Raw genomic sequence first — 27,581 nt, 5'->3', positions numbered from 1 at the left:
CTCATGGCCAGACGCAGTCTACATCTCAATGCGCAACTGATAGATCACTAGCACTAGTCGCAGTAAAACTAGGCTTCTAGAATGTTCTACTGGCAGGTCCGGCAGAGAGGCTGATGAGTTGACTGCAATATGTTTCAAACAACTAAGCTAGATTCAACAGCAAATTAGAGATGTCACAGGAGACAGCCCTGCCCTGGCTCCCCAAGCACAATTCACCTCGAAACTGCTCAGCATCACACACAGGACCACCTATGGAGATGTTACACAATGCATCACAAACAAAGCCACCTATGGAGATGTTACACAATGCATCACACACTAAAGCCACCTATGGAGATGTTACACAATGCACCATAGACAAAGCCACCTATGGAGATGTTACACAATGCATCACACACTAAAGCCACCTATGGAGATGTTACACAATGCACCATAGACAAAGCCACCTATGGAGATGTTACACAATGCATCACACACTAAAGCCACCTATGGAGATGTTACACAATGCACCACACACAAAGCCACTTATGGAGATGTTACAAAATCCATCACACACAAAGCCATCTATGGAGATGTTACACTATGCACCATAGACAAAGCCACCTATGGAGATGTTACACAATGCACCATAGACAAAGCCACCTATGGAGATGTTACACAATGCACCATAGACAAAGCCACCTATGGAGGTGTTACACAATGCATCACACACTAAAGCCACCTATGGAGATGTTACACAATGCACCACACACAAAGCCACTTATGGAGATGTTACAAAATCCATCACACACAAAGCCATCTATGGAGATGTTACACTATGCATCACACACAAAGCCATCTATGATGATGTTACACAATGCATCACACACAGAACCACCTATGGAGATGTCACACTATGCATCACACACAGAACCACCTATGGAGATATCACACAATACATCATACACAGAACAATGTGCAATAGCTCAAAAGATGAATGGGAATACCTACATGCCAGTATCACCTTCAAAACCTGATGCATCACCTGCAAGGAAGAAACAGCTGTAAACTCACATCCCTACTGACACATTCTCTACGTCATGAGCTCCATAGAGCCCTGGAAGTTAGGACATCACTAGCTTTGAAATAATCAAGAAGGAAAAACGGAAAGACGCGGGGACCTAGAAACAAGCCTTCTTAGTAGTTGCGTAAAGAAACTTGAGGGGGCTCCCCTGCAAAGTACATAGAGACCCACCTGGACCCAGTCATGAGCTCCTAGGCCAGGGGCCTGCTGCCTGTGCACAGTGTACTGTGCTAAGGGCCGCCCTGGAGCTCACGCCACCCTCCCCCACACGGTGAGGACCCCGGGGGCTAATGTTATGTCATTGCTTCATAAGGTAAGCACCAGCACTGTTTCGATCAATTACTACCACCCGTAGGCTCGCCCACTCACTTCCACATTTCAGAAAGTTGCATAGATATAGGAGAGGAGATTGGTTGAGGGCGCTGATTGCCAGGTAGTGAGTTTTATGTTGCTGCTCCTGGGAGTGACCAATTTTGAGTTTATGATTATTATAATCCTGTAGTTTCCAGGCTCCTGTGGCCATAAATGCAGCAGAGGTAGAGAGGGGGGGGGGTGATCACAGAATCACAGACTGGGCAGTGATCCTACTTAGAGAGGGATCACAGATGGGTCAGTGATCCCACTTAGAGAGGGATCACGGAATCACAGATGGGGCAGCGAATTCATTTATAGAGGGATCACAGGATCACCAATGGGCAGTGATCACGCTTAGCAAGGCATCACAGATTACTGATGGGCTGTGATCCAACTTAGAGAGGGATCACATGATTACTGATGGGACAGTGATCCCACTTAGAGGGGGATCCCAGAATTACTGATGGGCTTTGATCCAACATAGAGAGGGATCACAGGATCACTGAGGGACAGTGATCCTGCTCAGAGAGGGATCACAGATGGGGCAGTGATCCTACTTTGCGAGTGTTTTCATAATCAATGATGGGGCAATGATCTCACAGAATTCAGCAAGCGTTGGATTGTTCACCCACTAATAGGGAACGTGAGCTGGGTTTAGACTGTCGTGAGACAGGTTACTTTTACCCTACTGATGATGTGTTGTTGCAATAGCAATTCTTGCTCTGTTAGAGAGATCACAGGATCACTGATGGGGAGTGATCCTGATCAGAGAGGGATCGCAGGATCACTGAGGGGACTGTGGTCCTGTTTACAGAGCAGGCTGAACCTGCTGTTCGAAATGCGGACTGGAGATAGAATTACCGCTCTCTCCTTGTAGGATAATTATCAACTCTTAAGGTGAACGATGTGTTGAACTTACTTTTATTGTTTTCAATACAAAACTGCATTTATACTGTAAACCGTGGCTCTATCTTGATGGGTACAGGTATTAGGCGTAGCTGACACGTGTTTCGCTACAAGCCAGTAGGCTACTGAAATTTATCAAGGCAAAATGGCATTCTTCCAAGTATGTGCCCATAATGTAACATGCATATTAAGAGGACTGTCTAGGGAACCAGCTATTTACAATCATAATCAAAGAAGCTTGGGTCATGTTATTATTACTGCACAACTAGAAAAGAATGTTTTGGTAGGAATTGCTCATCTTCATAAATCACTTAAATGATTGTGCCATAGACAACCAACTTCCCACAGGAGGTCCTTTGGCGCAACTATTCACACATTGAAGGGTCTACAAAGTTCTACCAAGTAGGAACACAACATATGTTCTTACTTTTCTCCACTCTTTAAGCTACACAGAAACTAAACTTTGAACATGCGCTCTCCTAACCTCTCAAAAAAGTAAATACCGCCAAGCATCAGACACAATCGATGACCGCTCTAGTTCCCCTATGGAAGGTGCCTTATGATAACATGCCGCAGTGCCGTAGAAATGGCCGCTAGCGCGATACAAATGCGACCAACATAACGTTACTTATTTCAGCCACCCTGAACACATCCACAATTTCATATGCCACTGTCACAGAAGGCAGTGTAGGTATGATAAATAGTATGCCCATCCAAAAAAGACACCACTATATCAAGGACATCATTTAGAGATAGCTTCTCTACTGACCCCTGGCACTGCCTTTGTGACCCCTGGCCTCAGAGGTGGCAAAATCAGAACCAGAAACTCAGGGGTAGATCTTCCTTATGGACCTTGGTTGGAGCTCGACTTTCCTTGTTTTCTGTCAAATGTTAGTGTAATAAAGAATGGAGTACAATTAGCTGGCATATGACTCTCATTAGCAGCTGAAGTAAATAAAAAACATGTGTGTGTGTAAGCAAGTGCTTAATTTGTGTTTGTTGTTTCCCGTGTGGGTCACCAGCACTTATTTTTGAGGCCCGGCACTTAATTTTCTGCCATAAGCATTTACTGTGAGCAAAAGACACAAATGGGAAAGACAGAGGAAGAGAAAGATGGAAAAGCGTCACAAAGGGAGAAAGCAGAAAGCTGCAAGAGTGAGCTGAAGTGGCAGGGGGTGGCTGTAAATGGATTAAAGAGGCCCGAGGTGGCTTCAGGATCACACTGTCTCAAAATTTCTTGGTCGCACATTTAAATGCAGCAACCACATGTTTAAGAGGAGAGCTTTGAGTACTGGCACGTTTTTATTGACAAATTAAGCACTGGTGTAAGCATGTGTGTGTGAGTGAAAGTAAAGGTCAGATGGCATGTGATATCACTTCCGATACCCCTGGCATTTTGGTGAATTGACGTTCATGCATTATATGGGTACTTCTGAAGTACATGGAATGTTTAAAAAAAATGCACCATTTTATTCGGCCATCATATGCTCATTTATGAAGCCATTTGTGGTTCTTCATAAGATGATTTTGACTGAGACCAAAAATACACAACAGATATGACAGTATTTCCATTTTATGGAGCACTTCCGGTGAAGATGCTCCCTCCAACCACGTGAGCATCTCTTCTGCCTCTGCTGCCCAGAGGGATCCATGTCTGCTTCTAAACTCACTTGAGCGTGAGACAAAAATCGCAAGTGAGACTTTTGCAGCGGAAGATGTCACCAAGGGAGGACAGATATGAGGTGACAGCCTGCCATTTCTTGTCTGAAGCCCCACTGTCAGTGTCCTGGGCTACTATTTGCTGCGGGGGAGGCAACGCAGACAGTGGAATTCCAGGGTCCCTATTCACTGACATAAATTCAGTAGAAAACATATGTTTCTAAATTATTTGAACTTTTTTTCAGCCTGCCAGGAATTCCGAAAGAGATTTCTGGCAGGAGTAAACCCATTTACAGCGTTGGCGAGCTCTGTCGCGAGTGTGGAGATCTTCACAGCCATACATTTCACTCGCGGGGTGGGAAGTGCGCATTCTGAGGCCTGGCTTGCAATAGAAGTTTTGGGAATGTCCACATGACATGGGTTCACAGCAGAGCCACTGGAATCATGTGATTTTGCAGGTGTGGCAATTTTCACAAAATTGCAGATATGCCACATTTGCCACATAATCCACCACCTGCCGCATCATCTGCAGATTTTAACAAAAAAAATGTTTCTATCTCAAACAGTTCAATAGTTACTAAAAATGCAGCGATCCGGGTTGCTGCTCTGTGGAAGGCTCTTCGCAAAGCTGAACTGGTCACCGTTCTGTTGCTTATTACTATATTCTGGTGTTAAAATGGTACAAATGAGGTGCAACCAATGCCCAGACAGTATTACCAAGTTTAACAAGCATTTGCAATGCAATAGGTCTTGCATTTGTGAGATTTGGAGCTATTGGTGTTGTAATGTCTTTTACCTATGTGTTTTGATTTGGAGTGTAGTGGATGTATGCCAGGTGCCACAGCAAACCTCCGAGGCCTGTGGTTGCAGGAGAGAGGACACAACAAGGCCGCCATCTTGGGAGTGTTTTTGCTTCATTCCTACAGGCAGGCTGTGATACCCTGGAGATGCAACCCTTTCTAGTTAGTGTGTTTACCTAAACTTTTATAGCACCAAACAAACCACAAAGAGGCACCTTTGTGGCATTTAAACCGGAGAACAACAGGGTGAAAAGATTTAGGAGCAAAGAAAAGGGGGCAGACATATATTTCTGTGTCTTAAACTTTTAAAGGAATTATTCCTTTACAATGGCAATACCCACCTAAAGTTTAAAAACATTGACTATATACAAAGAGAATAACAGAAGAGGCAGCTTAACTGAATAGGAGGCTTCAGATGTGTGCAGATTGGTGAAACGGAGTTGAGTGGTAGATGGGCCATCAGGACCGGTTCCAGAGGGGCGACAACCGTGACCTTGGGTCAGTGTTTTAAATGGAAATACAGAACGGCTGGCACTCTGTACTCATTTAAAGCACTCCCTTGGGTTATTAGTCATATGACAGCCCTCGGCTCAGGACTGGACTCTGCAGAGCAGATACATATACCTGAATCTCCTGGGCCTTGACGATGCCTTTTGGGTGCATACATTTGTGAAATGGCTGCTGGTTTTGAAGCCAGAATTATCTCTGTTGGGGTGGCTACTCAAAATGTGAAGTATTGGTCTTGCCATCTGCACCACTCGGAGTAGATCGGGAAGCCTAGGTTTGGACGATAAAGTGTTTTTTTGCCTAGACCAGTGGTGCCCATTGAGGTCTTACAAGGCTGGTTCATTGGCATTTTCTCAGGGTATGAAAATAATTCAAATGTATGTTTTTTGGGGGAATCCAAGTCCAGAACCATGTCAGAGTTTATTGATACCCACATAAGATAATTTACATAAAAATAATGTATATGGAACTTATTTACACAGTGGTTACCCTGTAAACCTGGCATGGTTCCTGCCTGTTTGTTTTCTTATACAAAAAAGACTTCAGTCACAACAACACATTTGGGTTACATAAGTACAAGCAGTAGCTGGTCCTGGTAGCCACAGTTTGTGAAACAACAATTCTCCTGTTTAAAACATCTCCTGCCCACGGAGTCTTTACTGTTACCATCCAGGATTGACTTGAGTTTGAGGATTGAGATGTAGTCCTTGGGGTGTGTATGCATATCAACAAACACGCGGATCGTCCTATAGACACGGGGAGGCGTGGTGAAGCACTGAGAGGAACATTAGTAGAAGCAAGAGTGAGAAAAGGGCCACTTGATGGGGTCGGACAGATATTTTCTCGACATTGATTTTCCATGTACTTGGTAACCACGGCAATCAGAAATAATGCATAGAGTTTACATCAAACGATGCATGGGAACATAGCCTGGGATTGGAAGAGGGGAGAGCAGGTTAAACATTACTAGACGGTGACAGAGGATGCGTGCATCGTTATACACAGGAGTCCAGAGGGTGATGGGGAAGTCCTCTGCACCTGTGACAGCAAATGTGGGGGTATTCGAGGTGGGGCCTCTTCAAAGCAGTGCTATTTGAGTGCTGTTTTAGACAGTGCTTCCGAAAGTGGCATCTGGAAGGTCGCAGTAGCTGTGAGGGGACTGTCAAAGCCATGACACCGGTGAATTCTGAGAGGAAGGAGAGATAGAGTTTGCTCCACTTTTGTGCCCTTTTCTCTCACTCTGGCACCCTTGTGTTAGCTTCTTTGTGCTACAGGGTTAGGAAAATGGCTGCCGTGACTAACTGAACTCTATTTGAAGAGCCACAATTTACATCCAAATGCTAAATGTTTTTTGCTATCAAGCATGAGGCCGTGAAGTGCTTGGGTCTGGAGTCACGACTCAATTTCCATCATTTTGGAGACAACACCTTTCACCATCCTCTTGCCTAGAACTAACCTATATGCTTGGTTGGTGACCCTATCAAGGATGTCAAGAGCACGTGCTATCGCCTAGTGTTAAGCTCTACTCGAAGTAAGTTGGTTAATGCACCGACTGCAGAGTTCGTGACTGAACGAGTATGTCACAGCTTAATTCCTGACATAGCTTTTTCACCTCTTCATCTCTGCAATGTTGATGCAAATGAATTATAGCGATTTTGTTAAGAATAGCACCTGCTTTGCAGCGCTATGAAATGGCAGAACCTGTATTACTAAGCTCTATATAAAAAAATAAGTTATTCCCAGACTGCCTCAACACACACCAGATAAAGAATCCTAGGGGAGGGGATGTGGCATAAGGGCCAGAGCTGCTGACCTTGGAGCTGGAGAACACAGTTTGAGTCTTGGCGCTGGCTGAACATCCAGTGATTCTGGGCAAATCACTTAATCTCCCTTTCCTACCAAAAATGAATGTGTTCTTGTGTAATGTAACTGGTGCTAACATAAAGCGCTGTAATACCTTTGTATCGAGTTTGCACTATTTAAAAATGTAAAAATAAAAAATAAAGTGCCCCAATACCTTTGTGTCGAGTTCGCGCTACCTAAAACTGCAAAAAAAATAAAAATATATATATATATATATAAAGACCCCGCAGATATCGCTAAGAAACAGCAAAATGCCCGACAACAAGGAAGAGGAAGAAGCAACATACCACCATGAGCACAAGGAGGCAAGGCAAAAGAAAACAAGGGGGCAGGGGGCAAGCGATCACGGTGGCACAGGAGTTAACAAGCAACAGTGGGAGGAGGGTGATTAGGTGGTGGGACAAGCAAGAATACAGCATGGGGGAGTGCGATTTAAGCCCTATGGATGGAGCTGTAAAGTGCATGTACAGTGCCCTGAGCTCATCATTTTAGGAACATTGACTCACAGGACCAGGAAACCAAGGGAAAAAAACTCCCTCAAAGAACAGATAAACACGACAAAGCGTAATTATACGGTAGTTAGTCCCGGCTCCCAAAGAGAAAAAGGATGGACAAAGAGGCATGACTGACCACTAGCAAGCAAGGATTTTTTAATGAGACTGAAACAAACAATTGAAATGGCTTTAAGCCCACTGAAGTAAGAATACTAAAAATATACAATAGGCCGTACGCTGACGTTAGACCTCAAAATGGTGAAATACTGAAGCATTACTATTAGAAAATGTGCCACATTATGCCACATAATTTTCCTTTTCTTGATGCATAATTTTTCTCAATCCTGCCACACATCTGACCTCTTTCCGCATAATTCCAGTGGCCTTATTTAACAGTACCTCTTCTCCCCTCCCTTTCGACCTTGGAAAGGATATTACATTTACTTTCCCTTCAGGAAGGCTAGGGGAGCGGACCACCTCCAGGTTTGCTGGAGGTTTGAGGGAAGGCCGTTCTCAGGGAGAAAAATATTTCCCAATGACAAAAAGTGTGTGCGCAGGAGATCCTAATATCTCTGCATGTGATGCAATGTGTGACATCCTACTATCCCTGTGCAATGTTTTCCATGATGGAAATAGGATTCCGTAGGAAAAATCACCCGACCTTTGGAGGAGTACACCTGGTCACCTTTGCCTGAAGCAGCTTTTCCAGGCCTACTCCTAGGCATGTTGGTGAGCAGCAAAAAGTAGAAACACCATGTTCAGGAGGGGCTTTTTGGATGTATTTTTCCTACTTTTATTGGGACTCAGGTACCTGTTCTGTAGGAAAACAGCTGGTCAGCCAGTGGTCCGCTGGAGCCAGAGCCTTTCATGCAGCTGACTTTATATCCTCATCTGGATTTACAAACCAGACGTAAGGGATGGTTTATTAATATTTTGCACTGGGTGTGCATCACAAAATGACACAAACTGGTCCAACATTTTTATTTGGAATTTACTTTCCAGGGCAAAACTTGTTTTGCGCTGGTAAGTTGCTTGAAAGTAACACAAAACAGTGTTGCATTGTTTTGCACTGGGGGGAGGGGGGTGGTAGATAGGCATTCCCATACACCCACACATGGTTGTTGATGCTAAGCCCCATCTACTGACAATAATAGGATTTTGTGCCAACACAAAATGCCTCTTTGAGGCAGATGTAAAAAAAAAAAAAGAGAATTGTTTCACTTCTCCAAATATTTCTGACTTTGCACGTGTGCCACACTGTATAGCACACATCGAAAGTGGAAAACGTTTTAAAGTTTGTCCAGGCACGGAATTTGTACTGAAAGGGGAACTCTTTCAGCACAAAATCTATTCTAGACATGATGCCGACACCTTTGTACAAAGGTGCAAAGGAGCGTATGTGGCGCTACGCAGCCTGCTTGCGCTCCAACGCTAGGGATGAAGCAGAATAGTGCAATATGTAGTCAAGTACTGCTTTTTTCCTCTCAAGCAAAGCAGCACAACAACTTCAGTTGCTGCATTGCATCAGTTTTAGTAAATATACCCCCACGTTTCCTTGCTTGGACGGCACCCTATTTACCATTCCATTACATCATTTACTCCCAGCACTCCAGACACCAGCTCAGACATACAGGGGATGGAGACATACAGGATTCTATATGAATACTATTTTACAAACTACAAAATGCCTTTGTGAATGGGCTCCTACAAGTCCAAACACTCATATGTTGAGGCTCCATCCAGTTGAAGCCATTTGGTAACTGGCCAGCTGGAAGTGAACCAGGGTTTCTGCAGACCAGCAGGCCTGTGTGAAGGACGGCAACTCAAGTCACTGTGTGAGAAAATGAACTACGTCCCTTCCAGGGACATGTCAACAGGAAGCTGAGGCCACGTTCTAGACGCCAGACACTTTTTCACATCAGAGACACCGTTTTGCAGAAATGCCTCTCCAGCATGAAGTAATGAGTGGTCCTGCATGCCCCAGTGCTGTGGCCCACGGTCAGACGTCTGTCACGTCATACGTGTGACTTCATGCACATACTACAGTGTGCAACGACAGACACAGTCAGCAGACATCATTGACGCTGGCTCCACTAGGACAGAGACACCAAAAGTAAGGTAGGAGCAGTGAATGAGGGGCAGTGTGTGTCAGGACTCAATTCACAAAGAGTTTTCTAAGGAGTATATACTAAGTGCTACAAACAAAAATTCACACGGAATCTCTGTGAAGCTGGTCTAAGTCTGGAGTGATACAGGAGTAAGTCACTGCAAAATCTTTGTGAAACTGGTGTTTGTGTGCCTGTTGTGTGTACCTGAACGCAATTTTGAATCACCTTTGCAGATACACTCAAACTCTTCCCACAGAGCCCATCAGCTCTCAGGGTCTGACGCATCACACGCCACCAGCTATGCATGGCACATGGAGTAGACTCTTACTCAACCACTGGGAAGACCATTGAAGCCTCCACCTCATAATCGAGCCGGTGGCAATGCTGTAGCCTGCAGGGTGCACCAGAACCCGCGCAAAGTTCACTGACTGCACAGTGGACAGTGAACATTGCGAGGGTGCTGGCCAGGTGGGCCCCTGCACTGCCCATGCCAAGTGAATGGGCAGTGCAGGGTCCCCTTGGAGCCCCCCTCACCTGTTTTCTGCCAATCTTTTCATGGCGGTGGTACTGCCATAAAACCTCTAGCAGAGAACAAGGTTGTAATCCCCAAGGCAGCGGAACTTGCAGCTCTTCCCTGGCGGATTCGGACCGTCACCATCCTCCAGACCGCTGGGATCTGAGATCCTGGCGGAGCTGGCGGTGCCACCGCCAGGGTTGTAATGTGGCAGTCGGACCGCAGCACTGGCGATAGTCTAGGGTGCCACCGCAGGTGTGGCGCTCTATAGACCGCCACACTCATAATAGGGCCCATTGTGTGGATGCACAAAAGGTCCAAAGAAGAAGAGGATGTCTGAGCTTGGATGACCAGACTACCTCTCATTCACTGGGGTTGGAAAGTGTTCTGGTCCTAACAGAATGTAATAATCAGTATCTGTTGGAGCACCAAACTGTACCATTCAATTGGATCTGGCTAATACTAATTTAGGCACAAGGAGGTTAATGTTTTGACCAGAATCACAATTTAGGGAGGTGGAGAAGTCAAAATTAGAACTTTGGCCTACTTTTATGTGCACTAAACATAGAAAGATAGACAACAACTGTTGTTAACTACAAAATAACAAAAAAGAGACAATTAAAAAGATAAAATAATGAAGGTTTAAGGACCACATCTAATAAATATGTGGATGTGTTGTCATTAGAATAATTCGAAAGGAAATTTGTCAATGTTAGGCACCAGCAGTCTCTTCACACAAGAGATGCTGTTTTGCAGAAATTACTTTCTAAGAAGTAACTCATTGAATATCTCAGCGCTTGGGCGCTTAGTTAGTTTTTTTATGTATGATGTAATTTCATGTTATTTCTTTCTCTTCCTGTCTTTTCTTATTGTGATTTTACATTTTTCATGCCTAATCGTGTTATTTTGTAAAAAGGCTCAAATGTATATCAGCTTCTAAATAAGTATGTTTTCTAGTATTTAAAGCATCTGGGTGATCTTGGAAATTATATTTACATTTTCCTCCTTTATACTATTGTTATAGAATGCTATATTTTTGTTCGAGTGTTCTCATATATTATCACAACCACGTTTTAATGTATCATTGTTGAAACAGCTATCCCCATTTAGGATGTTTTGATGCTACTTTATACTTCTCCACCAAATATATTCTTCTAATCAGATTTATTGTGGATATGACCTAGTAAACTTATTAAATCTGGCTTATAAGGACTAGATGCTCCTGGTTGTTTCGCAGCAGACCATATCTCACAGGTACAAACTCAGGCTTATTTCTCACAGTGGTGTGACAAAATGTGAGGGGGGACTTGCATATATGCAGGAGGGGCCCCTTACATTCACATCAGTAGAGGCTGAGGGCCCCCCCTCCAGAATGGGCAAGCCTGCCCCACTGCACCGCGGCGCTGCGGGGGCCTCTGTTACACTCCTGATTTCTCAGTAACCTATGGCTGGTGTGACTCCTCCCCTTCCTACTAGGTTCCAGGAAGGGGCTGAACCAAGAGCTCACTTCCTGGATCATTCTACGTGTGAGTCAAAGGTTGCTTGCCTTACAGCGAAAAGCATGGCTGCCACGTATGGGTCTTTCAGCTGCCACATACGCCCCCTAGGGCTTCGGCACATCTGGAGGATGAGCAGTTCACGTTAGTAGGTCTGGAGGGCAAACATGAGATGTGCTAACCTGCAACTCACTGTTAACCAGAAGCAAAGGCTGTAAGGAACTCACAACCAAAAGAGACGCACAACTACACAAACTTGAACTTAAGCAAAGAATTGTTCACCTTTTTGTTCAGTAGTCTGGGGGTTTAACCCCTTTTCCTTTCTGTCCCAGATGTCCGCACACCGGGTTATATGCATGGTATATATTCTCTGATGATGATTTCAAGTGGAGACTTGTTCATGACCATAGGTTAGTCATGATGTTTTGTTACACTTTGATAGGAAGAGACAAAATAACAACTTCTTGTAAGCTTGAGCGTGCTTGCCTTGGTTTGTACAGTTGTCATTCTTGAAATTATTAGGGTGCTGTAGATACTCTCTTGAAGGAATGATGAGGAGATGCGTGCAATGTACAAGAACTTTCTCTTCACGTCACTTTGTCGGTCTGCTGTGGGTGCCTTATGGAACATTCGAAGGAGTGCATCAGAAAGACACTTCAAAGACACTACTATGTGAAGCTTACCACAACATCAAGTCTGTTATATCTACACAGCACGACCTACTCTACTACGCTGGCAATGCATGTGTAAAGTTAGGTAATAAGAGTAAGTGTTAGGGACAGGTAAAGGGCAGGGATAGGCTTAGACCAGCGTAAGTGGTTGAGCTAGTTGTACAATAATATTGCGGGTTAATTCAACTATATACAAAGCTAGTTGAGACAGTTGGTAGGTCGCGCGTGCAAGCTCTCTGTATCAGTATCAAAGGATAGATTTAAAAAATGTATCAGCTTGGGATGACTCCTGGTAACCCACATCGCTCAGCGTCCCAACTACTCCGACTGACCACGCCCATAACCTGGGAATGATCCTCGACTCCTCCTTAATAATGACCCGACAGGAAAATGCAGGTATCTCTTCCTGCTGGCACACACTCTGCCAACTACACAAAATCTTCAAATGGATCCCAGATGACTGCCACAAGATAGTCACCCACGCCCTAGTCACAAGCAAGCTTGACTACGGCAACGCACTGTACGCCGGCACCGCGACAAAGAACATCAGGAAACTGCAGCTCATCCAAAACGCCACAGCCAGACTCGTCCTGAACCTCCCCCACCAGGAACACATCTCCCAACACCTGAGACTCCTCCATTGGTTCCCAGTGGAGAAGCGAATGAACTTCAAAGTACTCACCCACACCTACAAGGCCCTTCACAACATCAGACGGGCCTACCTGAATCATCGCATCTCTTTCCATAACCCCGCAAGTCCCCTTCGATCCACCCAGTAGGCACTGGCCACCATTCCACACATCTGGAAAACCAACGCTAAAGGAAGATCTTTCATCTACCTCGCAGCCAAAATCTGGAACAACCTACCCCCGCACCTCCGACAATGCCCATCACTCACCATCTTCAGGAAGAACCTCGAGACATGACTTTTCGAATGAGGCCCAGACCCTCCACCAGCGCCTTGAGACCCTCACAGGTGAGTAGTTTTGTTTTGCAAAAACATATTGATTGATTGGGCTTTTAACCACACCCACCGCACGCCCATCACTTTCACTCGTTCGTGGGCTTGCCTTTCAAAAACCCATTGTTATCAGTGGTCAATGCTTTAGGTGTGTCCCTCCTTGGGACAGCTGTATTACCGCCGTGGCCCTCAACCCTGTTATATGGATAATTCCAATTTTGCCAATACGTTTGACTGCAAGCAAACTTATTTTTCATTTTGTGTCTCTCCTTCGCGCTCACGCTGATGGCAGCCACAGTGCTTTGAATCGGCTTGCTTATGTCAACTGTTTTACTTTTCATTTTCAATTTATGTGGCACGAAAAGTCTGTTTAGGAATTTACAACGCGTATAGCTCTAACTCGAGCAAACGTGAGACCGATTGCATTGCAAATGCTTGTTTTTATTTGGTGATAGGTGAATGTAGGGGCACTTCAGACACTAACCAATGGCAGGAAATGTTACTTCTTTCATGGAGTATGTTTTCTCAAGGAGTCTTCAGCACAGAAGGGAGTCCAACAAAAGAGGCAGGGAAAGATCATGGTATGAATATGTAAGCGCATAGAGATAGCTTCACTTGATGTGCCTACAGCTGTCTGACAAGATGAGAGGTCAAAGGCCAGATGAAAGGTCAAAGACCAGATGAGCAGAGGTTTTCTATGAAGAGTGAATTGATGGATTTGCGTTGAGCCAGGAGGTTGTAAGTGGCTTTGGGTGGGATGGAAAACCTGTATGCGCTGTAAACAATATGTTTGAATTTTGCACAGATCTACAAGCCTGTGAAGAAAATGATGGTGCAGGCGAAGGTGATAATGAATGCCAGCACAGGAGTACAGGTAGGTGCCACACAATAGGGTGTAATTAAGGGGTGGTGGTTCACAAGGAGTGAGAGAGTTTTGGTTTTCTTTGGAAACAAGGAGAAGTCTTCTTGGTTTCTTTTAATCAAATGTTATCATCTTGGTGTTTGGGGGTCATTTAAAGTTTGGGGGGGCCAGCCACCTAATCATCGAGGCAGAGGGGGCCATGCCTCTGCTAGATTCTTTGATGACCCAAACATGTCCAGGTACAATCCATTGCCCCAACATCTCTGCATTTATCCGGCTGTGTATGCCCTTCCGATTCCCCTTGGTTGGAGACATATTTCAACTTTTCTCCAGAAAAATATCCTGTAGGGAAATGATAACTGGCTATGCTTACTTTCCTGCCTCTACAAGTTTGACCTTTGGTCACAATCTGTAAGGAGATTCATGTTTTTTTCAGTTTCAGCATCATTAATGTTTAGAACATGGATTGTTGGAAACCGCAGAAGTGAATGTCACATGCACAGAATATTACAGAGCATTGAGGCACACAGAATATCACACAGATGGGGTTACTCAAAACACAGAGAGCCTCCTTCCGACTTCGGCGGTCCTTTCACAGGACTGCCGAAGCCACTGCAGGCAAAAGACCGCCAGTACTGGAGGTATGTTGCCCGCCATATTAGAAGTGTTTCTCTGAGCCAGTGGGCGAAAACTGTGTTTTCGCCCACTGACCCAGTGGAACACTCACCACAACATTGATGCCAGCTCGTGATTGAGCTGGCGGCAATGTTGTGGTGCGTCGGGAGCGGCATCACCCGTCGTGCATTTCACTGCATGCGCAATGGGGCTGTGCGTACTCCCCAGGGCAGTGCTGCCTTGGGGGATTACAACTGCCAGGGCTGCCAGGCGGCAGGCTGGCTGCAGCCTGGTGGTGTCGGCGGTTGGACCATGGTGGCTCCACCAGGGTCATAATGGGGCGGTCAGACCGCCCTGTCTGCGGCGGTCCGACTGCCATCGCGAGGCTGGCGGTCTTAAGACCACCAGCCTTGTAATGAGGCCCAGCATGTAATTTGGGATAGGACATCCCACAGCCCAGACTAGCACAAGTACTGAACCCAGAGCACAGGGTATGAAGGAAATGCAACCACTCAGAGCAAAACACGTGACTGGGCTGGATCACATGGAACATGTAATAACCTACGCTATAGAATAATGAAGAACGTGGTATATGACAGACTTTGCATTTTCCAAGCAATACATTATCACAGTGCATCAGTGAATATCACAAATGGAAACACATCACTGACATTGGACAGTGTGCTCCAATCAAAGATAGCAATTGTGTAGGTCATAACTAAATATCTATTTCTTCCAATGATCACATCTCCTAGAAATCAATAAACAAATGTTTAACAACAAATAAAAGTATGGCCAGTGGTCGGTGGAATTGTTTTCACTCATTCTGCATTTTGATCTTTCGTTTTCAAAAACTATCTGGTCGAGAACATATTTTGGTTTCCTCGCGTTTTTTTCCAAAGTTCGCGGATATGAAAAACTTTAAATTTCCTATTAACTGAACCTATTTGGTTTACATTGTTTGAGTTTTTGACAAAGCTTGGATTACACATCTCAATATAAATCTGTATACAGTGGTATTTATCTGCATGTAACATGAGAATGAAGCCAAACATGTAGCTCATGAAATGGGAGATTTGTTTTCTCTGCATGTTTTTTGACATGCATGTAAACCATATCCGGAAGCCTGCGAGTCACACTGCTGGGTAACATAGAATTATATTGATTCTGTAAAAAAAAAAAAGATTAAAAAACAGGAAAAAATGTTGAGTGGGTGCCTTGAACAGGTATCTGAAATAAGTGAGGAATCCGAATGATACCTAATTTGATTTTTTCGAGCTGATGGCATTCCGGATGAATGTGTCTGTGAAGAAAATGTTGAGCAGCGCCTAAGAACCACGGTAAATTGGAACAGAAATAGAGGTGTGTTACCTTAATATATCCATATGTGTCCAATAATGACACTCTAAAACTAGTAACAACCTTAGGAACACAAGTGTTGTGCTGAAGCTGTTTCTTCTTTCTTCAAAATAATCCCAATTGTCAGCCTGACAATAGTGATTATTTTAAAGAAAGAATAAACTCTTTGGATAAGACTCATAAGTCCAGCTGTCAGGACTTGTGAGTCTTATCCAAAGAGTTCTGAAGACAATTTACCTCACTGTACCTCACTCTCCAGAGCGCCTGCGCTGGACACAAACACCAGAGGGGGGTGGGAATGGATAAGAGAGAGAAAGATAGAGAGGGGAGATACAGAGAGAGAGAGAGAGAGAGAGAGAGAGAAGTAGAGAGCAAGAGAGAGACAGAAACAGAGAGCATGAGAGAGATAGAATGAAAGCGATAGAGAGAGTGAGCGATAAAGTGAGAGAGAGTGAATGAGTGAGAGAGAGTAAGAGAGCGATAGAGAGGGAGAGAGAGAGGGGGAGGGGGAGGGAGGGAGAAAGAGAGACCACATGCCCAAGCCTTCTTCAATGCAGCTGTCTCTGGGGTTACGTCTCTGGTCACAGTACGGGTATATTCATGGAGACTCTCAGGAGGTGAATAGACATACTAGTCGGAAACGGTACATGCAGCGTTTTAGTATTAACCAAAGCCCCCTGATATCCAGAATGCATATATAATAAGCGGTGCTTAATTTGTAAATAAAAACGAGCTGGTGTCCAAAGCCCTCCTCTTACACACGCGGCTGCTACACTTAAATGTGCGAGCATGGAATACTGAGGCAGCGCTATCCTGAAGCCATCTCCGGCATCTTTAATCCATTTACGGCCACTCCCTGCCACTTCAGCTCACTCTTGCAGCTTTCTACTTTTTTCCCTTTGTGGTGCTTTTTCGTTTTTCTCTTCCTCCTCCTTTCCCAGATGTGTCTTTTGCACACAGTGAATGCTTGAGGCAGAAAAATAAGTGCCGGCCCTCAAAAATACGTGCAGGGCTCGGCACCGAAAACCACTGGCTCAAATAAAGCACTGATAATAGGCATGACTACTCACCATATGCAGAAAGTTGGGCTACACTGAACCTAAGCCATGTGGAAGTGAAGTGGGTAAGTCTCAAATTCAGGAAAGGAATCCTGGGTAGAGAAAGTGGAGAACACAGCAGAACAAGAAAACAGAGTCCAAACAGCAAGAATCTGGCCTGACTCTTCACAGAGGGAAGTGTGAATTCCCGAAGGATAAATTGCAATTCTTTGGCTATGTGTTCTCCTCGGAGGGAGTTGCGCCAGACCCTGACAAAGGTGCAGATATCAAGAATTCTCCCCAGCCCACCAATGTGACTGAAGTCTGCAGTTTTCTGGGTGTGGTGAACTATTGCGGAAGGTTGATCAGAGACCTGACGTCCCTCACACAACCACTAAGAGACTTGTCCAAAGCCAACACGTTGTGGTCCTGGGGCCCGGCCCTTGAGGAGGCGTTCCAGGCGACTAAAGATGCCTTGTCAGCAGACACGACCCTGTGATATTTTGACCCCAGGAAGGACACCACCATAGCTGTGGATGCCAGCCCAACAAGGCTAGGAGCTGTACTCCTACAGAAACAGTGGCGTAGCCTCACATCTGATGCGATACCGCGTCCGTCAAGAGTTGACTGTTAGCAGGGAAGGATGCCTCTTCAGAGGACATCGGCTAGCGATTCCCACATGTCTGACCGACAGGGCGGTTCAACTAGCTCACGCTGGCCATCAAGGTATGGTTAAGACTAAGAGTCAGTTGAGAACTAAGGTGGGGTTCCCGATGATGGACATAAAAGGTGAAGAGCTAGTACACTCCTGCCGCAGGTGTCAGGTAACAGGAGACCCAACGTGCAGGTCCCAGTAGAAACCGAAGAACGACCCACAAGACCTTGGTTTGCAGCCAGCCTTGATTTCGGGACCCTTCCTGATGGAAAGCACATGATGGTACTGATTGACTATTTCTCTTGATATCCAGAAGTAGAGGTTGTACAGTCTTTAGCAGCGGAGGAAGTGATACCTAAGTTAGAAAAGATCATTGAAACTCATGGAGTGATACAAGAAGTAAGAACAGATAATGGTCCACCATTTCAAGGAACGCAATTTGCTGAATACCTTACATCTCTTGGCATTAAACACCGGAAAATAACGCCCCGATGGCCACAAGCTAACGGGGTGGTGGAAAGGTTCATGTGAACGCTGAACAAAGTAGCACGAATCGCTGTTGTGATGCATGAAATGCCGGAACTAGCGATGTATTCATTCCTGCGAGATTACCGTCAAACACCAAACTCTACTACTTGGGTGGCCCGAGTCACCTGTCCATGGGTCGGGTGGTCACAGGTGTTATTCCCCACCATGAGTCTTGGACTCCGGAGACAGTTGACCGAAACAAGGAGTATTTCAAAAGAAAGCATTCCAATGACCACACCAGTGTTCGGCGGCGATATCGCCTGTCAGACTTGCAAGTGGGGAATAGAGTTCTCCTAAAAGACAGATTCCCAGGCAGCAAGTTTCAAGCAAAGTATGAAGATCGCCCGTGGATTGTAACTCGGCGACATGGCTCATTAATAGTTGCTCAGAGAGGGACAGAACAAGTTGGCCGAAACATTTCTCATTTAAAAAAGTTCTGTTCCCAACCATCTACCACTGATGTAGACGTTGTCAATAACCCTGTCTTGGTCGACGGAGATGAAGTCTCAGATGATGACCTGATGAGAGGTGGGAGTGGAGGTCCTGAGTCCCCGGATCCTGAGGATAACTTAGGTGCCAGGCGTAACACTGACCTGTCGCCATCCAAGTGAACTGTGGAGGCACGGTATGAGTTGAGACGGAACCCCACCCCCTCGACTCGTTTGCGAGATTACCTTCTCTGAATGTTTCCGGTTCCAATGTAATACAGTTTGAACTATATTTGTTTTGTTTTGTGCTTTGGGAGGGATGTAGTGTTGCACCTGTGATGTAACGGTGTCGCGACCACTACCAATGGTGGATTGTTTGAGAGGGGTGTTTTATGGTGACCCCTCTAGTTTACTATTGTATGGACGTGGCCTAAGGGTCACGTGGGTTTAACTAATAATGGAGCGGCCCGCGGAGAGAGAGACCTGCTCTAGTCTCTCCGTGGGCACTTTCGAGGGACTGCAGGAAGTGGCGTGTAGGAGGCGGATTGGAGGACAGGTAAGTGGGGGTGGGATTTAGGTAAGGTTTAAAAGGGGGGTGGGAGGGAGGGTCGGCCTCTTTCCGCGCCGACCGCTGTTTAGGGGAGAGCGGAGTTTGACCACCCACCCACCCGGCATTTAAAGGGGATAGGAATGGTATGGGGACATCGGAGAGACATTGGGGGGTAGATAGAGAGGTGACGATGGATGGGGATAGAGAGTCAGTTAGGGCAGGTGGCATTGTGAAGGTGGCAGAAGATGGGGGAGAGCCAGATGCGGGCTTGTCCACCCTTCCAAGGGGAATTACAAGGAGGTGAAGGAGCAGAGTGAGGCGGTATGCTCAAAGCAAGTAGGGCATGTGACGAATAGGGGAGGGTCTAGGGGAGGAGAAGTGAAGAGAGGTTAGCCTGTCCTAAATAAATGACCTTTTGCACTATTGGAAGTGTCACTGTATGTGTGTCCCCCGAATGTTGGTGCGGCCCTTCGGGCATGGTCACAGTGCATGCCAAGTAACTGCAGCACCGGAGCCCGAGCCCACCGTGTCATGATGGAGCCGGCGTGTCCCTGAAGCCCGACCACTTCACCGTCAGCATAACTGGCAAGGAGGTCAAAGAGCCCTGAAAGGAACACCACAGCAGCATGTCTGGGCCAAAACAAGATCCAAAGTGCAAGGTCAGAGCAAGCAGCCACAGAGGTCAAAGGACCCAGGACAAGAACAGCAACAAACTAGCAGCAACTGAGCAGACCCCTAATGCCTTCGTGATGTTTAAATATTTAAATACTGCCACAGCCTGCCGTGACCAGGGAGCCCCACCCTTGACACTCCCTGCGCCCCAGCCACAGTCAGCCGGTACTGCACAGCCTTAAAGGGACAGACTTCACAGGCCTTCTAGCAGCCATCGTCAGACTTCAGACATCCCTCGCTTCCGGACAGCAGCCGCAGTTTAGTGTAACACCGAAGCTTTCCGGCTCTCTCTGCATACATTTTCATTCATATGTGAAAAAAGGGTATAGCGGTCCCAGCGTCAGCTATAGGCTCCCGTCTATGCCGTGTCTGTCGGGGGATATTAAAAGCCAGGACCTCTGCCTAGGGTGACCAGACGTCCCGGATTTCCCCGGAAAGTCCCGGTTTTTAGAAGACTTTCCCGGTGTCCCGACGCTTCCCTTACTTTTAAAGAAATGTCCCTTTTTTTGGGACAAAGGTCAGATTATGTAGGGAAGCATAAATTCAAGGTACGCTCTCCTTTAACAGACACTACAAAGTATGCAATAATTAAAGTAATTCCCTGTTACTGTCAGGCAACACAGTCCCCTGTCTGGTCCCAGCAGAGAGATGGAGTGGGGGAGCAGAGAGAGGTGGGTTGGGGGTGCAGGGTGGGAGTTCAAGCCATAGCTAATTTTATATGTGTAATTTTGTAAATGTGTGTGTATATATATATATATATATATATATAAACACACACACACCTATAGGCACACATTCACAAAGCTATGCAAAAAAAAACGGGACAGGCCAGATATAAAAGTGAGTGTAAAGTTGTTAGTCCTTCTTTTATGTCTGACCTGTCCCGGTTTTTGCTCCTCAATATCTGGTCACCCCGCCTCTGGCTCTATGACAAATTGTTCTCTTGGTTAATGCTGACATCAAGATCTTTCACACCAGAGACACGAGTAGCATTGTATTTCGGAGCCAGCATGACGGCATAAGCAGTGTGCCAAAACCTGTACGCGCGGAAGCCACGGAGCAAGGGGGAATATGACGGCACGGACAGTTACATATTTTAGGACCAAGCTACAATGTAAGATCTGCTTTTCATGAAAATGTCATTGAAAATGGAGGTCCTATAAGATTTTTGTTTTTAAGAACATATTCTGCAGAAACAAAATGAGAGGCGCACCCCAAAACTTTCCCACTCAGTCCTTGAGCAGGTCAGGCAGCTCAGCATCCCTTTTTCCCAGTGGCGTAACAAAGGTCCCCGCAGCCACCAACGGTGCTGTGTGTGTGTGTGTGTGTGGGGGGGGGGGGGGGGGCGGTGGCGAGCTCCAGGTGTGCCCCACAGCACAGTGTACTATGCAGGGGCGGCAGGCTCCTTTCTGGGTCCAGAGGGGAGGGCGCCCCCTTTGCAAGGGGGACCCACACGTTTGTTACGCCACCGCCTTTTCTTCAGCAATCCTATATCTCATTAGTTATAGGCCTAAAAGGGGCACGATGCACTAACAGTTCGTAGGAAGTCACCCTGAATGACCTTTGACCCCTACCCGTTATATAGTGAGAAATGACATCACAGGAAGTGGCAGTACTGATGATGCATCACACACTATGGCATAGAAATGGTCAGTGGTATTTGGAACCAATTTACACACAAAAATCAGTATAATACTAACATATCCAACGAAAGTACACCCACATATTTCACAGGAACAGACCTAGCAACAAAATTCTTCAGATTAATATGCTTGCTATAACCCCACTGACATTTAAGGTGTGTAACATGTCTTTCCTTCACCCTGGCTTTTCCCACCAGATTTGTCTGTTTTTTATTCAATATTTAAACAGTCAGAGACACCCATTTCACCATTGTCACATGCGGTTTCTTAATATGAAGAGAGTTTTCATCTATAAGAGAGTGAAGCTACCCTGCTACAACTTAGCTCAGTTCCCCACTTCCCCTTCACCCTGTAGAATAAGGTATTAATCAATCAATCAGTTTTTGCAGCGTGCAACTACTCCCCGTGAGGGTCTCAAGGCTCTGGGTGGGAGCCAGGGGGATGGACAGAGCCTCATCCGAAGAGCCACGTCTTGAGGTTCTTCCTGAAGATGGTGAGCGATGGGCTGTGTCGGAGGTGCAGGGGGAGGTCGTTCCAGCTCTTTACTGCAGTGTAGGTAAAGGACCTTCCTCCGGGCGGTGGTTTTCCATATGCGTGGGACGGTGGCCAGTGCCTGCTGGGCCGGGTGGACGGATCTGGGGGGTTGTGGAAGGGGACGCTGTGATTTAGGTAGGCCGGTCCGATGTTGTGAATGGCTTTGTAGGTGTGGGTGAGTATCCTGAAGATGATTTGTTTCTCCCCCCCGGAGCCAGTGGAGGGTCCTCAGCTGCTGCAAAATATGTTCCTGGCGAGGGAGGTTAAGGAGGAGTCTGGCGGCGGCGTTTTGGATGAGTTGCAGTTTTCTGATTTGTTTTGCTGTGGTGCCGGCGTAGAGTGCGTTGCCGTAGTTGAGCTCGCTTGTGACTAAGGCGAGGGTGACTGTCCTGCGGTAGTCTACTGGGATCCATTTGAAAATCTTTTGGAGTTGGCCTCATCCGGGTTTTCAGTGAGGGATATGATGAGTTGTGTGTCATCGACGTATGACGTATGACACGATGGAGGTATAAATAGGGCCAATGGAATTTTGCAATTCTGCAGTGATTTTTGCATTAGAATGTATTTACAGCATTTGCCACATCATCCATTATCTGAGGCATAATCTGCAGATTTGAGCAAAACAAGTTTCTACCTCAAACGGATCAAAAGTTACAAAAAATACAGCTGCTTGAGTTCCTGAGCACCAGAACGCTTTTTGTAAAGTTGGGCTGGTCATCTTTAAGCTGTTTCTCATTGTGTATGGCTGCTAAATTATTACTAATAAGGTACAACTTTATTACTTGGTGCAAAATTGTCAAAATAATGAAGTAAGACTATCATAAAATGTGCTGCACTCCGCCGCATAATTTGCTCTTTTTGCCGCATAATTTGTTCAACTCTGCCACATAATTCCGGTGGCCCTGTGTATAAATAGAGCTCCACGTATGCAACTACAGCAATGTAAAATTCCTTCCCGGCCTTACACTCTACCCCTCGCTTGCGGGCTTGTGTAATTTCATACTCCTTAGTAGGCCTGGGCTATGCATGTATTATTTTTTTTACCTATGTGCATGACGTTGGATGTTAAAGAGTAAACATCTGTGCGAGTGAAACGGTGTCAAACCAGATGCCACAATGTTGTAAAAGCAGGCGGTCGGGTGAGGGGGTGCAGAACTTCCCTGTGCCTCCCCCACCACATCCTTTTTGGCACACAAACTTGAATTTTCTCTCTGCTCTCTCTGTTCTATGCATAGCGCTTGGTTACTCCATAGCTAAGTTAGCACTATGTAGGTTCCAACACATACGTAGATACAAAGGCAACACATGCCTGCCCTAGTAACAGATGTAATTTAGGTAAACATTCAGGGAGGCCTGCTCTAAATCCTGGTAACTCATACTGAAATACTGATGTGGTGCTCAGCGCCTCACTGGCTCTTTCATGTTATGTTAACTGTCATTCTACAGGGCGTCTGTGCCACAAGTGTGCTTCAAAGCACAGTAGGTTTGTAAGGTTGGGCTGTGAGTGCCTGCAAACAGGCCATGCACTCGCATTAAGTGCTGGTACAGAAACACTTGCGATAAATAATACTGAAACTTTAAATACAGAATACAAAATATCACCTAAGGGTGGAGTACAAAGAAACAATGTAATTGACAGCAAGTTGTACAGATGGGCAAGGTAGTGCTTAATTTGTAAATAAGAACGTGCCGGTGCTCAAAGCTCTCCTCTGAAACACGCGGCTGCTGCAATTAAATGTGCGAACACGTAATACTGAGGCAGCGTAATCCTGAAGCCATCTCAGGTCTCTTTATTCTATTTACAGCCCCACCCTGCCCCTTCAGCTCACTCATGCAGCTTTCTGCTTTCTCCCATTGTGACGCTTTTTCGTTTTTCTCTTCCTCCGTCTTTCCCTTATGTGCCTTTTGCTCGCAGTAAATGCTTTTTTTTTTTTAAAGATGTTTTTATTGAGTCAAATACAAGAACATTAAATTAACATTGCCAGGACAGAGATATGCAGTTGTGAACATATATGCATAAGGAACATTGGACTTATAAATGCATATTAAACATGTAAATGAATTAGGCATATACAGCAATATAGTATCAAAGACTCCAAGTTTGAATAAAGAAAGAAGAAAGAGAGAGGGAGAGGGAGAAGAGCTATAGGGATAGAAAAGGGAATCAAGTGATAGCCATGTGGAGCGAGAGGTAATAGACATTAGTTACAGCGAATATAAGATGAAATAAGTATATATAAGAAAAAAACCAGGAAATATATTGACATTTTTAAAAAAGAGGCGAAGAATACATTTCCTTCGCAGTGCGTGAGAGATAGTTACTTAATGGCAACCATAGCTGATGACGTTTGAAGAAAGTTCCTGTTGAATCAAGCTTGGAGCTGTCAAGCCTATGATGATAACATACAGAATTCCACCACTGTCTGAGAGTAATGTTCTCCAAAGATTTCCAGTTAGAAGTAATAATAGAGATTGCAATAGAAAGCAAAAGGTCCACCAATTTTTCAAGAGGCCTGAATGAACTCCAGATATCGTGTATGCCTCCCAAAAACAGTAATTCATATGACATTGGTAAGGAGATCTGAGCTATTGCTGAAATGCGAGACCATATTGAGGACCAAAAAGTAGATAGGGATGGACAGGAAAAAAACATGTGAAAGTCAGTACCCTGATGAGTGTGGCAGCGCCAACAATTGTCATTATGTGCAAGTGTGAGTTTGTAAAGGCGTACAGGAGTGTAGAAAAGTCTATTAAAAAAAAAATATAGGGTCTGTGTGAGGCTTGCAGTGCGTGCAGTGGAATGTATCTTATACCATATTCTATCTCATAAAGAAGTTGGCCAAACAACACCAAGATCTGATTCCCACAATGTCTCAATAGGTGATTTGAGTCTAGGTGAAACAGACGTTCTGAAAAATTTATAAATTCCAGCTGCCCTAGGATAATTAGAAGTTACGATCGGGTGTGGAGATGATGCAAGAGTAGAATGATTATGATCTATACGTTTATTGAGGGCCTCTTGGACTAGAGTAGAAAGAATGATATATTGGGATTTCATGTGAATAGGGAGATTATAAATTTCTGAGAGAGTAGTAAAAGGGATGAGAGACTCTGTTAAAGAATTGATTAATGTGGGTAAGATGCGAAATAAAAAAAGGTTTCAGTAAGTTGACACGAATGGAAGATAATGCTGGGCAACCGGAATTTTGGGGGGTTAGACATAAATATAATGTGTTTATGGGAAAAGGGAGAAATAAATGTTTCTTCCAAAGAGAACCATAGCTTTTGAGGGGCATCATTGAGTGTAGATAAATAGGGATGTATTTGCTTAATGCCAAAAGATTTGTGATAAGTTAAAAAGTCAGGAAAATTAACTCCACCTTGTACTTTAGGAAGTTTTAATTTCGAGCGAGAGATTCTGGATTGTTTACCGTTTCACAGGAACTTGGATAAAATGTTATCAATTGAACTAAAAAGTAGTTTAAGTATCTTAATAGGAAGCATCATAAGGAAGAAGTTAATGATAGGGAGAAGCATCATCTTAATGGTGTGAAAGCAGCCCCACCACGTGAGATATAACGGAGACCATTTCTGTGTGAGATCTACAAGCTTTGCAGATAAGATTTCTAAATTAGTCCTTAACGTATCCTTGAGAGTAGTGCAGTACCATACCCCCAGGCATTTAATCTTAGAAGAATTCCAAGATAATCCTGCATCAAGGAATACAGAGCCAGTGCAATGAGCATTAAGTGGTAAGACCACTGTTTTGTCTATATTAAGTATATTGCCAGATACATCAGAATATAAATTGAGCTCATGCAGGAATGCAGGAAGAGAAGTGTCAGGGTGAGACATGAACAAAAGAATATCATCAGCATATGCCATACATTTGATGTGTGCATTATTAATTTGAAACCCCGTAAGTTGTTCAGACGTTTTTAATTGGTATAGAAAAGGTTCGAGAGCCAAAATAAATAGTAAATGAGATAATGGGCATCCCTGATGAGTACCCCTTTTAAGAGGGGAAAAAAGGAGATCGGATACCATTTGTTATAACCGAGGAACATGGTGAGGAATAAAGAATGGATATAAAATGTTGGAATTTAGTACCTAGTCCATGCCATTCCAATGCTTTCGACAAGAAACCCCTGTAGACCCTATGGAAGGCCTTTTCCGCATCCAATGATAAAGCTGCCAGAGGAATCTTAAGTTTAGATGCCTTGTTAATAATATTTAAAAAAGTACAGGAATTATCTGCTACATTTCTATTAGGGATAAAATCAGATTGATGAGAATCAATAAGGTCAGGTATATATGGGAGTAAACGGAGAGCTAAAACTTTGGCATAGAGTTTACAATCAGTATTAATTAAAGATATGGGTCTATAATTTTTACAGTCAGTCGCATCCCTATCTTTTTTGGGAATAAGACAAATCATGGGCTCCGTAAATGAGCCAGATGCAGAACCTGACATTATAAAGTGATGAAGTAAGTGAAAGAGTGTGGGGAAGAGAGACTTAGCAAACTGAATAAAGAATTCTACTGTGAAGCCATCTGGGCCTGGAGCCTTACCCTTGGGGAGAGATTGTAAAGCTGTATATAGTTCGGTAAGTTGTAGGGGTTGGTCTAAAGATGAGAGGTCAGTCTGCAATGGGTCCCTTGGCTTGAGATTAGAGAAATATTGGTTGAGAGACTCAACTGTTGTTAAATATCGAGCTAGAAGAGAACCAGCTTTATTGTTACCACCATAATATCTGGCATTTATTTTCAGGAGGGTGCCGCATGCTTGTTCAGTGGTATATTGGTTAAACTCCATTTTAGCTGAGACTAGTGCTTCAAGATGTGATTTACTAGTTTTGTGAGTATAGTATTCATGTTCTAGGGACTTTATATTTTCAAGGATGGAAGTTGATTTTTGTTGAGCAGACTTTTTTTTGAGTGAGCGTAACTTATGATGAAACCCCTAGAGGCTGCTTTGAATGCATCCCACACAAAATGAAATGATAGTTGATCACTATTGTTGATGTGGAAGTATTCTTCTATAAACTTACTATAGGAAGCAATAAAAGTAGCATCTGAAAGTAGAGAGTTATTAAACCTCCATGAAGATGTTTTAGAACCATTAAGAAAAAGATCAAGGTCAGTAATCACAGGTGCGTGATCTGAGATCAAAATAGCACAGATTTCAGAGTTTACCTTATGTTGCAATAAACCTTTACTCAGAAAGATATAATCAAGCCTAGAATGGGAATGGTGGGTAGGAGAATAAAAAGAGTATTCCAAGAGGTCGGGATTGCATACT

The 27,581-nt window shown here is 44.7% G+C and overlaps 1 protein-coding gene across 1 annotated transcript in view; it reads left to right on the top strand.

Moving 5' to 3' along the window:
• Positions 1 to 19,337: 19,337 nt before the first annotated feature.
• The window catches only part of IL12RB1 (interleukin 12 receptor subunit beta 1), a 47,998-nt gene continuing 39,754 nt past the window's right edge, over positions 19,338 to 27,581 (top strand). Inside the window, exon 1 of the mRNA XM_069215888.1 lies at positions 19,338 to 19,436. Within this exon, the coding sequence (XP_069071989.1) occupies positions 19,338 to 19,436 (99 nt within the window). The remainder of the gene's footprint in view (positions 19,437 to 27,581) is intronic.

This window comes from Pleurodeles waltl, chromosome 12, assembly GCF_031143425.1.
Source record: "Pleurodeles waltl isolate 20211129_DDA chromosome 12, aPleWal1.hap1.20221129, whole genome shotgun sequence".
NCBI classification, from domain to species: Eukaryota; Metazoa; Chordata; class Amphibia; order Caudata; family Salamandridae; genus Pleurodeles; species Pleurodeles waltl.
Note: the sequence above shows the minus strand (reverse complement) of the source record. Positions and strands in the feature narration are given on the sequence as shown.